This window comes from Salmo salar, chromosome ssa10 (assembly GCF_905237065.1).
Source record: "Salmo salar chromosome ssa10, Ssal_v3.1, whole genome shotgun sequence".
Lineage (NCBI taxonomy): Eukaryota > Metazoa > Chordata > Actinopteri > Salmoniformes > Salmonidae > Salmo > Salmo salar.
Window position 1 is genome coordinate 64,272,104 of NC_059451.1, and position 17,886 is coordinate 64,289,989.

At 39.0% G+C, this 17,886-nt stretch overlaps 1 protein-coding gene across 4 annotated transcripts in view; it reads right to left on the minus strand.

The window, feature by feature from the left end:
* Positions 1-17,886, minus strand: part of osbpl5 (oxysterol binding protein-like 5) — a 153,023-nt gene that overhangs the window by 34,313 nt on the left and 100,824 nt on the right. For all 4 annotated transcript variants that reach the window (XM_014123857.2, XM_014123859.2, XM_014123860.2 and 1 more), the window contains one exon: positions 17,300-17,398. In XM_014123857.2, the coding sequence (XP_013979332.2) occupies positions 17,300-17,398 (99 nt within the window). The remainder of the gene's footprint in view (positions 1-17,299; positions 17,399-17,886) is intronic.

The window sequence follows — 17,886 nt, forward strand, 5'->3', positions numbered from 1 at the left end:
CATTATAGGACTGGTGTGAGTTCCTGTTCATTAACATTATTGGACTGGTGTGAGTTCCTGTTCATTAACATTATTGGACTGGTGTGAGTTCATGTTCATTAACATTATTGGTCTGGTGTGTGTTCCTGTTAACATTATTGGTCTGGTGTGTGTTCCTGTTAACATTATACGACTGGTGTGTGTTCCTGTTCATTAACATTATTGGACTGGTGTGAAATTCCTGTTCATTAACAGTATTGGACTGGTGTGTGTTCCTGTTCATTAACATTATTGGACTGGTGTGAAATTCTTGTTCATTAACAGTATTGGACTGGTGTGTGTTCCTGTTAACATTATTGTACTGGTGTGTGTTCCGGTTCATTAACATTATAGGACTGGTGTGTGTTCCTGTTAACATTATAGGACTGGTGTGTGTTCCTGTTAACATTATTGGACTGGTGTGTGTTCCTGTTTATTAACATTATTGGACTGGTGTGTGTTCCTGTTCATTAACATTATAGGACTGGTGTGAGTTCCTGTTCATTTACATTATAGGACTGGTGTGAGTTCCTGTTCATTAACATTATAGGACTGGTGTGAGTTCCTGTTCATTAACATTATAGGACTGGTGTGTGTTCCTGTTCATTAACATTATAGGACTGGTGTGTATTCCTGTTCATTAACATTATTGGACTGGTGTGTGTTCCTGTTAACATTATTGGACTGGTGTGTGTTCCTGTTTATTAACATTATTGGACTGGTGTGTATTCCTGTTCATTAACATTATTGGACTGGTGTGTGTTCCTGGTCATTAACATTATAGGCCTGGTGTGTGTTCCTGTTAACATTATAGGACTGGTGTGTGTTCCTGTTAACATTATTGGTCTGGTGTGTGTTCCTGTTAACATTATACGACTGGTGTGTGTTCCTGTTCATTAACATTATTGGACTGGTGTGAAATTCCTGTTCATTAACATTATTGGACTGCTGTGTGTTCGTGTTCACATTATAGGACTGGTGTGTGTTCCTGTTAACATTATAGGACGGGTGTGTGTTCGTGTTAACATTATTGGTCTGGTGTGGGTTCCTGTTCATTAACATTATAGGATTGGTGTGTGTTCCTGTTCATTAACATTGTTGGACTGGTGTGTGTTCCTGTTAATATTAGTGGACTGGTGTGTGTTCCTGTTCTTTAACATTATAGGACTGGTGTGTGTTCCTGTTCATTAACATTATAGGACTGGTGTGTGTTCCTCTTCATTAACATTATTGGACTGGTGTGTGTTCCTGTTAACATTATAGGACTGGTGTGTGTTCCTGTTCATTAACATTATAGGACTGGTGTAAGTTCCTGTTCATTAACATTATTGGACTGGTGTGAGTTCCTGTTCATTAACATTGTTGGTCTGGTGTGTGTTCCTGTTAACATTATTGATCTGGTGTGTGTTCCTGTTAACATTATAGGACTGGTGTGTGTTCCTGTTAACATTATTGGACTGGTGGTGTTCCTGTTCATTAACATTATAGGACTGGTATGTGTTCCTGTTAACATTATAGGACTGGTGGTGTTCCTGTTCATTAACATTATAGGACTGGTGTGTGTTCCTGTTCATCACATTATAGGACTGGTGTGTGTTCCTGTTTATTAACATTATAGGACTGGTGTGTGTTCCTGTTCATTAACATTATAGGACTGGTGTGAGTTCCTGTTCATTAACATTATAGGACTGGTGCGAGTTCCTGTTCATTAACATTATTGGACTGGTGTGAGTTCCTGTTCATTAACATTATTGGACTGGTGTGAGTTCCTGTTCATTAACATTATTGGTCTGGTGTGTGTTCCTGTTAACATTATACGACTGGTGTGTGTTCCTGTTAACATTATACGACTGGTGTGTGTTCCTGTTAACATTATTGGTCTGGTGTGTGTTCCTGTTCATTAACATTATTGGACTGGTGTGTGTTCCTGTTCATTAACATTATTGGACTGGTGTGAAATTCCTGTTCATTAACAGTATTGGACTGGTGTGTGTTCCTGTTAACATTATTGTACTGGTGTGTGTTCCGGTTCATTAACATTATAGGACTGGTGTGTGTTCCTGTTCACATTATAGGACTGGTGTGTGTTCCTGTTAACATTATAGGACGGGTGTGTGTTCCTGTTAACATTATAGGACTGGTGTGTGTTCCTGTTAACATTATTGGACTGGTGTGTGTTCCTGTTTATTAACATTATTGGACCGGTGTGTGTTCCTGTTAATTAACATTATTGGACTGGTGTGTGTTCCTGGTCATTAACATTAATGGACTGCTGTGTGTTCCTGTTCACATTATAGGACTGGTGTGTGTTCCTGTTAACATTATAGGACGGGTGTGTGTTCCTGTTAACATTATAGGACTGCTGTGTGTTCCTGTTCATTAACATTATAGGACTGGTGTGTGTTCCTGTTCATTAACATTATAGGACTGGTGTGTGTTCCTGTTCATCACATTATAGGACTGGTGTGAGTTCCTGTTCATTAACATTATTGGACTGGTGTGAGTTCCTGTTCATTAACATTATTGGTCTGGTGTGTGTTCCTGTTAACATTATTGGTCTGGTGTGTGTTCCTGTTAACATTATACGACTGGTGTGTGTTCCTGTTAACATTATTGGTCTGGTGTGTGTCCCTGTTCATTAACATTATTGGACTGGTGTGTGTTCCTGTTCATTAACATTATTGGTCTGGTGTGAAATTCCTGTTCATTAACAGTATTGGACTGGTGTGTGTTCCGGTTCATTAACATTAATGGACTGGTGTGTGTTCCTGTTCACATTATAGGACTGGTGTGTGTTCCTGTTCACATTATAGGACTGGTATGTGTTCCTGTTCACATTATAGGACTTGTGTGTGTTCCTGTTCACATTATAGGACTGGTGTGTGTTCCTGTTCACATTATAGGACTGGTTTGTGTTCCTGTTAACATTGTAGGACTGGTGTGTGTTCCTGTTAACATTATAGGACTGGTGTGTGTTCCTGTTAACATTATTGGACTGGTGTGTGTTCCTGTTAACATTATTGGACTGGTGTGTGTTCCTGTTAACATTATTTGTCTGGTGTGTGTTCCTGTTCATTAACATTATAGGACTGGTGTGTGTTCCTGTTCATTAACATTATAGGACTGGTGTGTATTCCTGTTCATTAACATTATTGGACTGGTGTGTGTTCCTGTTAACATTATTGGACTGGTGTGTGTTCCTGTTTATTAACATTATTGGACTGGTGTGTATTCCTGTTCATTAACATTATTGGACTGGTGTGTGTTCCTGTTCATTAACATTATAGGCCTGGTGTGTGTTCCTGTTAACATTATAGGACTGGTGTGTGTTCCTGTTAACATTATTGGTCTGGTGTGTGTTCCTGTTAACATTATACGACTGGTGTGTGTTCCTGTTCATTAACATTATTGGACTGGTGTGAAATTCCTGTTCATTAACATTATTGGACTGCTGTGTGTTCGTGTTCACATTATAGGACTGGTGTGTGTTCCTGTTAACATTATAGGACGGGTGTGTGTTCGTGTTAACATTATTGGTCTGGTGTGGGTTCCTGTTCATTAACATTATAGGATTGGTGTGTGTTCCTGTTCATTAACATTGTTGGACTGGTGTGTGTTCCTGTTAATATTAGTGGACTGGTGTGTGTTCCTGTTCTTTAACATTATAGGACTGGTGTGTGTTCCTGTTCATTAACATTATTGGACTGGTGTGTGTTCCTGTTCATTAACATTATAGGACTGGTGTGTGTTCCTCTTCATTAACATTACTGGACTGGTGTGTGTTCCTGTTAACATTATAGGACTGGTGTGTGTTCCTGTTCATTAACATTATAGGACTGGTGTAAGTTCCTGTTCATTAACATTATTGGACTGGTGTAAGTTCCTGTTCATTAACATTATTGGACTGGTGTGTGTTCCTGTTCATTAACATTGTTGGTCTGGTGTGTGTTCCTGTTAACATTATTGATCTGGTGTGTGTTCCTGTTAACATTATAGGACTGGTGTGTGTTCCTGTTAACATTATTGGACTGGTGGTGTTCCTGTTCATTAACATTATAGGACTGGTATGTGTTCCTGTTAACATTATAGGACTGGTGGTGTTCCTGTTCATTAACATTATAGGACTGGTGTGTGTTCCTGTTCATCACATTATAGGACTGGTGTGTGTTCCTGTTTATTAACATTATAGGACTGGTGTGTGTTCCTGTTCATTAACATTATAGGACTGGTGTGAGTTCCTGTTCATTAACATTATAGGACTGGTGTGAGTTCCTGTTCATTAACATTATTGGACTGGTGTGAGTTCCTGTTCATTAACATTATTGGACTGGTGTGAGTTCCTGTTCATTAACATTATTGGTCTGGTGTGTGTTCCTGTTAACATTATACGACTGGTGTGTGTTCCTGTTAACATTATTGGTCTGGTGTGTGTTCCTGTTAACATTATTGGTCTGGTGTGTGTTCCTGTTCATTAACATTATTGGACTGGTGTGTGTTCCTGTTCATTAACATTATTGGACTGGTGTGAAATTCCTTTTCATTAACAGTATTGGACTGGTGTGTGTTCCTGTTAACATTATTGTACTGGTGTGTGTTCCGGTTCATTAACATTATAGGACTGGTGTGTGTTCCTGTTCACATTATAGGACTGGTGTGTGTTCCTGTTAACATTATAGGACGGGTGTGTGTTCCTGTTCACATTATAGGACTGGTGTGTGTTCCTGTTCACATTATAGGACTGGTGTGTGTTCCTGTTCACATTATAGGACTGGTGTGTGTTCCTGTTAACATTGTAGGACTGGTGTGTGTTCCTGTTAACATTATAGGACTGGTGTGTGTTCCTGTTAACATTATTGGACTGGTGTGTGTTCCTGTTAACATTATTGGACTGGTGTGTGTTCCTGTTAACATTATTTGTCTGGTGTGTGTTCCTGTTCATTAACATTATAGGACTGGTGTGTGTTCCTGTTCATTAACATTATAGGACTGGTGTGTATTCCTGTTCATTAACATTATTGGACTGGTGTGTGTTCCTGTTAACATTATTGGACTGGTGTGTGTTCCTGTTTATTAACATTATTGGACTGGTGTGTATTCCTGTTCATTAACATTATTGGACTGGTGTGTGTTCCTGTTCATTAACATTATAGGCCTGGTGTGTGTTCCTGTTAACATTATAGGACTGGTGTGTGTTCCTGTTAACATTATTGGTCTGGTGTGTGTTCCTGTTAACATTATACGACTGGTGTGTGTTCCTGTTCATTAACATTATTGGACTGGTGTGAAATTCCTGTTCATTAACCTCTTGAGCATCTGATCCCGTTAGCGGGATCAAAATCCAGCGAAAAATCATATCGCCAATTAGCATTAAAAAAATATCATAATTTTTTACAAAAATAAAAAATATATATATTTTTTTTTTTATAGATACACCTCTCCTGAATCGACCCACGTCGTCCGATTTCAAAAAGGTTTTACAGGAAAAGCAAATCATTAGATTATATTAGATGAGTCCATCGTAAAAAGCAGCTTCATAGCCATTTTCCGACCAACCACTTCCATCACATATAATCAATAAACAGCTAAATGTAGCACTAACCTTTTACAAACTTCATCAGATGGCACCCCTAGGACATCATGTTATACAATGCATGCATTCTTTTGTTCAATAAAGGTCATATTTATATATAAAAACAGCATTTTACATCTCTGTCTGACGTTGACTACCTAATTTCCCCTCAAAAGCGTCCCCGTAAACAATGCTACGTTTCAATAAATTGCTATACTATAACGATTTTTTAAATGTATATTGTCAATCTAACATTTATAGATGAATATCTCTTGAGAACACCCGTCATACCAGATTTTAAATTAACTTTACTGGGTAATCACACTTTGCGATAAAAGGAGATGCGATACTCAGAAAATCAGCTAATATACAGTGCTCGGCGCCATCTTGGACGCAACAGTATGAACCATCTCATCTTCTATAATATTGTCAATAATCGCCTACCTTTAGTTGTCTTCATCAGAAAGCATCCCAGGTCCACAACAGATGTATTTTCGGTCAAAAAGTCCATACTTCACGTTCCATTAGCCTGATGTTGGTAGCGCGTCCTATGGCTCTCTCCAAGCGCAGCTCTGAAGTTCATAATGAAAGCAATCCTCGCGCATGTAGGTTCGTTCAAACATGTCAAACGTTGTATAAAATAAATCTTCGGGGCCTCTAACACCAAGAGAGCCAATAAGATTCGAGGGGGATGATGTCATGGCCTTTAAAACCGTTTCCAAAGGTGGGGGCAGACATGGCCGCCGGCGTCATAATGGTGATGGCCCATCCCCTGTGACCAATTTCAAACTCCTGTCATTCACTGAGTTTTGACTCTATAAGGCTCAAACCACTGTGAAAGGACTGGCGACATCTAGTGGAAGCAATAGGAAGTGCCAAAATATTCCTAAACCCCTGTGTTTTTCAATGGGATAGGTTTAAAGTCAATACAACACATCAGGTATCCACTTCCTGTCAGAAAATGTCTCAGGGTTTTGCCTGCCAAATGAGTTCTGTTATACTCACAGACACCATTCAAACAGTTTTAGAAACTTTAGAGTGTTTTCTATCCATATATAATAAGTATATGCATGCCCTATCTTCTGAGTTTGATTAGTAGGCCGTTGAAAATGGGAACGATTTTTTTTCAAAATGCGCTGTGGCGCCCCCTATCCTACATTATTGGACTGCTGTGTGTTCGTGTTCACATTATAGGACTGGTGTGTGTTCCTGTTAACATTATAGGACGGGTGTGTGTTCGTGTTAACATTATTGGTCTGGTGTGGGTTCCTGTTCATTAACATTATAGGATTGGTGTGTGTTCCTGTTCATTAACATTGTTGGACTGGTGTGTGTTCCTGTTAATATTAGTGGACTGGTGTGTGTTCCTGTTCTTTAACATTATAGGACTGGTGTGTGTTCCTGTTCATTAACATTATTGGACTGGTGTGTGTTCCTGTTCATTAACATTATAGGACTGGTGTGTGTTCCTCTTCATTAACATTACTGGACTGGTGTGTGTTCCTGTTAACATTATTGGACTGGTGTGTGTTCCTGTTAACATTATAGGACTGGTGTGTGTTCCTGTTCATTAACATTATAGGACTGGTGTAAGTTCCTGTTCATTAACATTATTGGACTGGTGTAAGTTCCTGTTCATTAACATTGTTGGTCTGGTGTGTGTTCCTGTTAACATTATTGATCTGGTGTGTGTTCCTGTTAACATTATAGGACTGGTGTGTGTTCCTGTTAACATTATTGGACTGGTGGTGTTCCTGTTCATTAACATTATAGGACTGGTATGTGTTCCTGTTAACATTATAGGACTGGTGGTGTTCCTGTTCATTAACATTATAGGACTGGTGTGTGTTCCTGTTCATCACATTATAGGACTGGTGTGTGTTCCTGTTTATTAACATTATAGGACTGGTGTGTGTTCCTGTTCATTAACATTATAGGACTGGTGTGAGTTCCTGTTCATTAACATTATAGGACTGGTGTGAGTTCCTGTTCATTAACATTATTGGACTGGTGTGAGTTCCTGTTCATTAACATTATTGGACTGGTGTGAGTTCCTGTTCATTAACATTATTGGTCTGGTGTGTGTTCCTGTTAACATTATACGACTGGTGTGTGTTCCTGTTAACATTATTGGTCTGGTGTGTGTTCCTGTTAACATTATTGGTCTGGTGTGTGTTCCTGTTCATTAACATTATTGGACTGGTGTGTGTTCCTGTTCATTAACATTATTGGACTGGTGTGAAATTCCTTTTCATTAACAGTATTGGACTGGTGTGTGTTCCTGTTAACATTATTGTACTGGTGTGTGTTCCGGTTCATTAACATTATAGGACTGGTGTGTGTTCCTGTTCACATTATAGGACTGGTGTGTGTTCCTGTTAACATTATAGGACGGGTGTGTGTTCCTGTTAACATTATAGGACTGGTGTGTGTTCCTGTTAACATTATTGGACTGGTGTGTGTTCCTGTTTATTAACATTATTGGACTGGTGTGTGTTCCTGTTAATTAACATTATTGGACTGGTGTGTGTTCCTGTTCATTAACATTAATGGACTGCTGTGTGTTCCTGTTCACATTATAGGACTGGTGTGTGTTCCTGTTAACATTATAGGACGGGTGTGTGTTCCTGTTAACATTATAGGACTGCTGTGTGTTCCTGTTCATTAACATTATAGGACTGGTGTGTGTTCCTGTTCATTAACATTATAGGACTGGTGTGTGTTCCTGTTCATCACATTATAGGACTGGTGTGAGTTCCTGTTCATTAACATTATTGGACTGGTGTGAGTTCCTGTTCATTAACATTATTGGTCTGGTGTGTGTTCCTGTTAACATTATTGGTCTGGTGTGTGTTCATGTTAACATTATACGACTGGTGTGTGTTCCTGTTAACATTATTGGTCTGGTGTGTGTTCCTGTTCATTAACATTATTGGACTGGTGTGTGTTCCTGTTCATTAACATTATTGGTCTGGTGTGAAATTCCTGTTCATTAACAGTATTGGACTGGTGTGTGTTCCGGTTCATTAACATTAATGGACTGGTGTGTGTTCCTGTTCACATTATAGGACTTGTGTGTGTTCCTGTTCACATTATAGGACTGGTGTGTGTTCCTGTTCACATTATAGGACTTGTGTGTGTTCCTGTTCACATTATAGGACTGGTGTGTGTTCCTGTTCACATTATAGGACTGGTGTGTGTTCCTGTTAACATTGTAGGACTGGTGTGTGTTCCTGTTAACATTATAGGACTGGTGTGTGTTCCTGTTAACATTATTGGACTGGTGTGTGTTCCTGTTAACATTATTGGACTGGTGTGTGTTCCTGTTAACATTATTTGTCTGGTGTGTGTTCCTGTTCATTAACATTATAGGACTGGTGTGTGTTCCTGTTCATTAACATTATAGGACTGGTGTGTATTCCTGTTCATTAACATTATTGGACTGGTGTGTGTTCCTGTTAACATTATTGGACTGGTGTGTGTTCCTGTTTATTAACATTATTGGACTGGTGTGTATTCCTGTTCATTAACATTATTGGACTGGTGTGTGTTCCTGTTCATTAACATTATAGGCCTGGTGTGTGTTCCTGTTAACATTATAGGACTGGTGTGTGTTCCTGTTAACATTATTGGTCTGGTGTGTGTTCCTGTTCATTAACATTATTGGACTGGTGTGTGTTCCTGTTCATTAACATTATTGGACTGGTGTGTGTTCCTGTTAACATTATTGGACTGGTGTGTGTTCCTGTTCATTAACATTATTGGACTGGTGTGTGTTCCTGTTCATTAACATTATTGGACTGCTGTGTGTTCCTGTTCACATTATAGGACTGGTGTGTGTTCCTGTTAACATTATAGGACGGGTGTGTGTTCCTGTTAACATTATTGGTCTGGTGTGTGTTCCTGTTCATTAACATTATAGGATTGGTGTGTGTTCCTGTTCATTAACATTGTTGGACTGGTGTGTGTTCCTGTTAATATTATTGGACTGGTGTGTGTTCCTGTTCTTTAACATTATAGGACTGGTGTGTGTTCCTGTTAACATTATTGGACTGGTATGTGTTCCTGTTAACATTATAGGCCTGGTGTGTGTTCCTGTTAACATTATAGGACTGGTGTGTGTTCCTGTTAACATTATTGGTCTGGTGTGTGTTCCTGTTCATTAACATTATTGGACTGGTGTGTGTTCCTGTTCATTAACATTATTGGACTGGTGTGTGTTCCTGTTAACATTATTGGACTGGTGTGTGTTCCTGTTTATTAACATTATTGGACTGGTGTGTGTTCCTGTTTATTAACATTATTGGACTGGTGTGTGTTCCTGTTCATTAACATTAATGGACTGGTGTGTGTTCCTGTTCACATTATAGGACTGGTGTGTGTTCCTGTTCACATTATAGGACTGGTATGTGTTCCTGTTCACATTATAGGACTGGTGTGTGTTCCTGTTAACATTATAGGACTGGTGTGTGTTCCTGTTAACATTATAGGACTGGTGTGTGTTCCTGTTAACATTATTGGTCTGGTGTGTGTTCCTGTTAACATTATTGGACTGGTGTGTGTTCCTGTTAACATTATTTGACTGGTGTGTGTTCCTGTTTATTAACATTATTGGACTGGTGTGTATTCCTGTTCATTAACATTATTGGACTGGTGTGTTCCTGTTCATTAACATTATTGGACTGGTGTGTGTTCCTGTTCATTAACATTATTGGACTGGTGTGTGTTCCTGTTAACATTATTGGACTGGTGTGTGTTCCTGTTTATTAACATTATTGGACTGGTGTGTGTTCCTGTTCATTAATATTATTGGACTGCTGTGTGTTCGTGTTCACATTATAGGACTGGTGTGTGTTCCTGTTAACATTATAGGACGGGTGTGTGTTCCTGTTAACATTATTGGTCTGGTGTGTGTTACTGTTAATTAACATTATAGGATTGGTGTGTGTTCCTGTTCATTAACATTGTTGGACTGGTGTGTGTTCCTGTTAACATTATTGGACTGGTGTGTGTTCCTGTTAACATTATTGGACTGGTGTGTGTTCCTGTTAACATTATTTGTCTGGTGTGTGTTCCTGTTCATTTTACATTATAGGACTGGTGTGTGTTCCTGTTCATTAACATTATAGGACTGGTGTGTATTCCTGTTTATTAACATTATTGGACTGGTGTGTGTTCCTGTTAACATTATTGGACTGGTGTGTGTTCCTGTTTATTAACATTATTGGACTGGTGTGTATTCCTGTTCATTAACATTACTGGACTGGTGTGTGTTCCTGTTCATTAACATTATAGGCCTGGTGTGTGTTCCTGTTAACATTATAGGACTGGTGTGTGTTCCTGTTAACATTATTGGTCTGGTGTGTGTTCCTGTTCATTAACATTATTGGACTGGTGTGTGTTCCTGTTCATTAACATTATTGGACTGGTGTGTGTTCCTGTTAACATTATTGGACTGGTGTGTGTTCCTGTTAACATTATTGGACTGGTGTGTGTTCCTGTTCATTAACATTATTGGACTGGTGTGAGTTCCTGTTCATTAACATTATTGGTCTGGTGTGTGTTCCTGTTAACATTATTGGACTGGTGGTGTTCCTGTTCATTAACATTATAGGACTGGTGTGTGTTCCTGTTAACATTATTGGACTGGTGGTGTTCCTGTTCATTAACATTATAGGACTGGTATGTGTTCCTGTTAACATTATAGGACTGCTGTGTGTTCCTGTTCATTAACATTATAGGACTGGTGTGTGTTCCTGTTCATCACATTATAGGACTGGTGTGTGTTCCTGTTTATTAACATTATAGGACTGGTGTGTGTTCCTGTTCATTAACATTATAGGACTGGTGTGTGTTCCTGTTAACATTATTGGACTGGTGTGTGTTCCTGTTAACATTATAGGACTGGTGTGTGTTCCTGTTCATTAACATTATAGGACTGGTGTGTGTTCCTGTTCATTAACATTATAGGACTGGTGTGAGTTCCTGTTCATTAACATTATAGGACTGGTGTGAGTTCCTGTTAACATTATAGGACTGGTGTGAGTTCCTGTTCATTAACATTATTGGTCTGGTGTGTGTTCCTGTTAACATTATTGGTCTGGTGTGTGTTCCTGTTAACATTATAGGACTGGTGTGTGTTCCTGTTAACATTATAGGACTGGTGTGTGTTCCTGTTAACATTATAGGACTGGTGTGCATTCCTGTTAACATTATTGGACTGGTGGTGTTCCTGTTCATTAACATTATAGGACTGGTGTGTGTTCCTGTTAACATTATAGGACTGCTGTGTGTTCCTGTTCATTAACATTATAGGACTGGTGTGTGTTCCTGTTCATTAACATTATAGGACTGGTGTGTGTTCCTGTTCATTAACATTATAGGACTGGTGTGTGTTCCTGTTAACATTATTGGTCTGGTGTGTGTTCCTGTTCATTAACATTATTGGACTGGTGTGTGTTCCTGTTCATTAACATTATTGGACTGGTGTGTGTTCCTGTTAACATTATTGGACTGGTGTGTGTTCCTGTTAACATTATTTGTCTGGTGTGTGTTCCTGTTCATTTTACATTATAGGACTGGTGTGTGTTCCTGTTCATTAACATTATAGGACTGGTGTGTATTCCTGTTTATTAACATTATTGGACTGGTGTGTGTTCCTGTTAACATTATTGGACTGGTGTGTGTTCCTGTTTATTAACATTATTGGACTGGTGTGTATTCCTGTTCATTAACATTACTGGACTGGTGTGTGTTCCTGTTCATTAACATTATAGGCCTGGTGTGTGTTCCTGTTAACATTATTGGTCTGGTGTGTGTTCCTGTTCATTAACATTATTGGACTGGTGTGTGTTCCTGTTCATTAACATTATTGGACTGGTGTGTGTTCCTGTTAACATTATTGGACTGGTGTGTGTTCCTGTTAACATTATTGGACTGGTGTGTGTTCCTGTTCATTAACATTATTGGACTGGTGTGAGTTCCTGTTCATTAACATTATTGGTCTGGTGTGTGTTCCTGTTAACATTATTGGACTGGTGGTGTTCCTGTTCATTAACATTATAGGACTGGTGTGTGTTCCTGTTAACATTATTGGACTGGTGGTGTTCCTGTTCATTAACATTATAGGACTGGTATGTGTTCCTGTTAACATTATAGGACTGCTGTGTGTTCCTGTTCATTAACATTATAGGACTGGTGTGTGTTCCTGTTCATCACATTATAGGACCGGTGTGTGTTCCTGTTTATTAACATTATAGGACTGGTGTGTGTTCCTGTTCATTAACATTATAGGACTGGTGTGTGTTCCTGTTAACATTATTGGACTGGTGTGTGTTCCTGTTAACATTATAGGACTGGTGTGTGTTCCTGTTCATTAACATTATAGGACTGGTGTGTGTTCCTGTTCATTAACATTATAGGACTGGTGTGAGTTCCTGTTCATTAACATTATAGGACTGGTGTGAGGTCCTGTTAACATTATAGGACTGGTGTGAGTTCCTGTTCATTAACTTATTGGTCTGGTGTGTGTTCCTGTTAACATTATTGGTCTGGTGTGTGTTCCTGTTAACATTATAGGACTGGTGTGTGTTCCTGTTAACATTATTGGTCTGGTGTGTGTTCCTGTTAACATTATAGGACTGGTATGTGTTCCTGTTAACATTATAGGACTGCTGTGTGTTCCTGTTCATTAACATTATAGGACTGGTGTGTGTTCCTGTTCATTAACATTATAGGACTGGTGTGTGTTCCTGTTAACATTATTGGTCTGGTGTGTGTTCCTGTTCATTAACATTATTGGACTGGTGTGTGTTCCTGTTCATTAACATTATTGGACTGGTGTGTGTTCCTGTTAACATTATTGGACTGGTGTGTGTTCCTGTTAACATTATTTGTCTGGTGTGTGTTCCTGTTCATTTTACATTATAGGACTGGTGTGTGTTCCTGTTCATTAACATTATAGGACTGGTGTGTATTCCTGTTTATTAACATTATTGGACTGGTGTGTGTTCCTGTTAACATTATTGGACTGGTGTGTGTTCCTGTTTATTAACATTATTGGACTGGTGTGTGTTCCTGTTTATTAACATTATTGGACTGGTGTGTATTCCTGTTCATTAACATTACTGGACTGGTGTGTGTTCCTGTTCATTAACATTATAGGCCTGGTGTGTGTTCCTGTTAACATTATAGGACTGGTGTGTGTTCCTGTTAACATTATTGGTCTGGTGTGTGTTCCTGTTCATTAACATTATTGGACTGGTGTGTGTTCCTGTTCATTAACATTATTGGACTGGTGTGTGTTCCTGTTAACATTATTGGACTGGTGTGTGTTCCTGTTAACATTATTGGACTGGTGTGTGTTCCTGTTCATTAACATTATTGGACTGGTGTGAGTTCCTGTTCATTAACATTATTGGTCTGGTGTGTGTTCCTGTTAACATTATTGGACTGGTGGTGTTCCTGTTCATTAACATTATAGGACTGGTGTGTGTTCCTGTTAACATTATTGGACTGGTGGTGTTCCTGTTCATTAACATTATAGGACTGGTATGTGTTCCTGTTAACATTATAGGACTGCTGTGTGTTCCTGTTCATTAACAGGAACACACACCAGTCCTATAATGTTAATGAACAGGAACACACAGCAGTCCTATAATGTTAACAGGAACACACACCAGTCCAATAATGTTAACAGGAACACACACCAGTCCTATAATGTTAACATTATTGGACTGGTGTGTGTTCCTGTTAACATTATAGGACTGGTGTGTGTTCCTGTTCATTAACATTATAGGACTGGTGTGTGTTCCTGTTCATTAACATTATAGGACTGGTGTGAGTTCCTGTTCATTAACATTATAGGACTGGTGTGAGTTCCTGTTAACATTATAGGACTGGTGTGAGTTCCTGTTCATTAACATTATTGGTCTGGTGTGTGTTCCTGTTAACATTATTGGTCTGGTGTGTGTTCCTGTTAACATTATAGGACTGGTGTGTGTTCCTGTTAACATTATAGGACTGGTGTGTGTTCCTGTTAACATTATAGGACTGGTGTGTGTTCCTGTTAACATTATAGGACTGGTGTGCATTCCTGTTAACATTATTGGACTGGTGGTGTTCCTGTTCATTAACATTATAGGACTGGTGTGTGTTCCTGTTAACATTATAGGACTGCTGTGTGTTCCTGTTCATTAACATTATAGGACTGGTGTGTGTTCCTGTTCATTAACATTATAGGACTGGTGTGTGTTCCTGTTAACATTATTGGTCTGGTGTGTGTTCCTGTTCATTAACATTATTGGACTGGTGTGTGTTCCTGTTCATTAACATTATTGGACTGGTGTGTGTTCCTGTTAACATTATTGGACTGGTGTGTGTTCCTGTTAACATTATTTGTCTGGTGTGTGTTCCTGTTCATTTTACATTATAGGACTGGTGTGTGTTCCTGTTCATTAACATTATAGGACTGGTGTGTATTCCTGTTTATTAACATTATTGGACTGGTGTGTGTTCCTGTTAACATTATTGGACTGGTGTGTGTTCCTGTTTATTAACATTATTGGACTGGTGTGTGTTCCTGTTTATTAACATTATTGGACTGGTGTGTATTCCTGTTCATTAACATTACTGGACTGGTGTGTGTTCCTGTTCATTAACATTATAGGCCTGGTGTGTGTTCCTGTTAACATTATAGGACTGGTGTGTGTTCCTGTTAACATTATTGGTCTGGTGTGTGTTCCTGTTCATTAACATTATTGGACTGGTGTGTGTTCCTGTTCATTAACATTATTGGACTGGTGTGTGTTCCTGTTAACATTATTGGACTGGTGTGTGTTCCTGTTAACATTATTGGACTGGTGTGTGTTCCTGTTCATTAACATTATTGGACTGGTGTGTGTTCCTGTTCATTAACATTATAGGACTGGTGTGTGTTCCTGTTAACATTATTGGACTGGTGGTGTTCCTGTTCATTAACATTATAGGACTGGTGTGTGTTCCTGTTAACATTATTGGACTGGTGGTGTTCCTGTTCATTAACATTATAGGACTGGTATGTGTTCCTGTTAACATTATAGGACTGCTGTGTGTTCCTGTTCATTAACATTATAGGACTGGTGTGTGTTCCTGTTAACATTATTGGACTGGTGTGTGTTCCTGTTAACATTATAGGACTGGTGTGTGTTCCTGTTCATTAACATTATAGGACTGGTGTGTGTTCCTGTTCATTAACATTATAGGACTGGTGTGAGTTCCTGTTCATTAACATTATAGGACTGGTGTGAGTTCCTGTTAACATTATAGGACTGGTGTGAGTTCCTGTTCATTAACATTATTGGTCTGGTGTGTGTTCCTGTTAACATTATTGGTCTGGTGTGTGTTCCTGTTAACATTATAGGACTGGTGTGTGTTCCTGTTAACATTATAGGACTGGTGTGTGTTCCTGTTAACATTATAGGACTGGTGTGCATTCCTGTTAACATTATTGGACTGGTGGTGTTCCTGTTCATTAACATTATAGGACTGGTGTGTGTTCCTGTTAACATTATAGGACTGCTGTGTGTTCCTGTTCATTAACATTATAGGACTGGTGTGTGTTCCTGTTCATTAACATTATAGGACTGGTGTGTGTTCCTGTTCATTAACATTATAGGACTGGTGTGTGTTCCTGTTCATTAACATTATAGGACTGGTGTGTGTTCCTGTTAACATTATTGGTCTGGTGTGTGTTCCTGTTCATTAACATTATTGGACTGGTGTGTGTTCCTGTTCATTAACATTATTGGACTGGTGTGTGTTCCTGTTCATTAACATTATTGGACTGGTGTGTGTTCCTGTTCATTAACATTATTGGACTGGTGTGTGTTCCTCTTAACATTATAGGACTGGTGTGTGTTCCTGTTAACATTATTGGTCTGGTGTGTGTTCCTGTTAACATTATTGGACTGGTGTGTGTTCCTGTTAACATTATTGGTCTGGTGTGTGTTCCTGCTCATTAACATTATTGGACTGTTGTTGATGTCATGTTCGAGTCTGATCATTTATTACACCCCACTTCTGAACTGGTCGTTAATTAAGTTGCAAATTACTAAAATTGATAAATGTTTTCTAATTTAATATGGCTGTGTAATGACTTGTTTTAATATCATAATAGTATCCCATTGAGACAGAATCTATTTTGCAAGTGAAGCCTGCCCAAGAAGGCAGCTGCAATACAACATTACAAAATGTAATCATCAATAGTCTATAATATTGGGTCATGACTCAATTGTCATTGTCAAATTTGGGTCCCCAGGCAAAACCAGTTGAGAACCACTGATTTAGGGGAAACTGAATGATTGAGTGTGTTGGGTCAGATGTGAGGTCATTAAAGGTACCGTCATCTGGGTCGTGTTCATTAGGCACAAAACAATAGAAAACAGTGTGACACGGGGACGTAGGCTACTACTTGGACTTGTCCAATACTGGTATTTCAGATACACAACAGTAATATTAAGCAGTAGGGCTGTCAATCAGTTTGGTTAGGAGGGAGCTGAAGTCTGGGGACGAAGCATGTAGATCTGCCACTAACATGGCCTCAGGTCTGAGGCAGCCATTTGCACAATAGCTAGGGTTTAGCTGGCTTCTGGACAAAAGACCTGCAGAGGTATGACAGAGACAGCGGTACACACTTGCTGTGTGTGTGTGTAAGAAGTATATGGGTTGTCTCACCTGCTCTGCGATGTAAAAGGTGCAGCTGTCTGTCTGAGGGTGGAGCCAGCAACAGCGAAACGTCTCTCCTAGGATGGGGTTATAGGGCTTCTTCAGACCCTGTAACACGCACACCCATCCACTACTGTTAAAATCTATCACATGCATGCACACAGCCATACTTCATTTAAATCATCAAATCAAAGGATTCAAACAATCAAAAAATCATAGCTGCATGGACACAATGATGGATACAGACACCCACCCACTACTGTTAAAATCTATCACATGCATGCACACAGCCATACTTCATTTAAATCATCAAATCAAAGGATTCAAACATTCAAAAAATCATAGCTGCATGGACACAATGATGGATACAGACACACATACACACTGTTAATATCTAGCACATGAATGCACACATTTCAAACTGTGTATCATACAAAATAGTAGGGCTGTTCCCGACTAAACAAACAATATTGGTCGACAGAAAGTTGCCTGTTCTTTCGACCAATCGATTGATCAACATTTTTAAATGTGTATTTTTCCATATATAGACATACTATGTGTTTTAATAAAATCAACTACATGCATTGAGCTTGTCT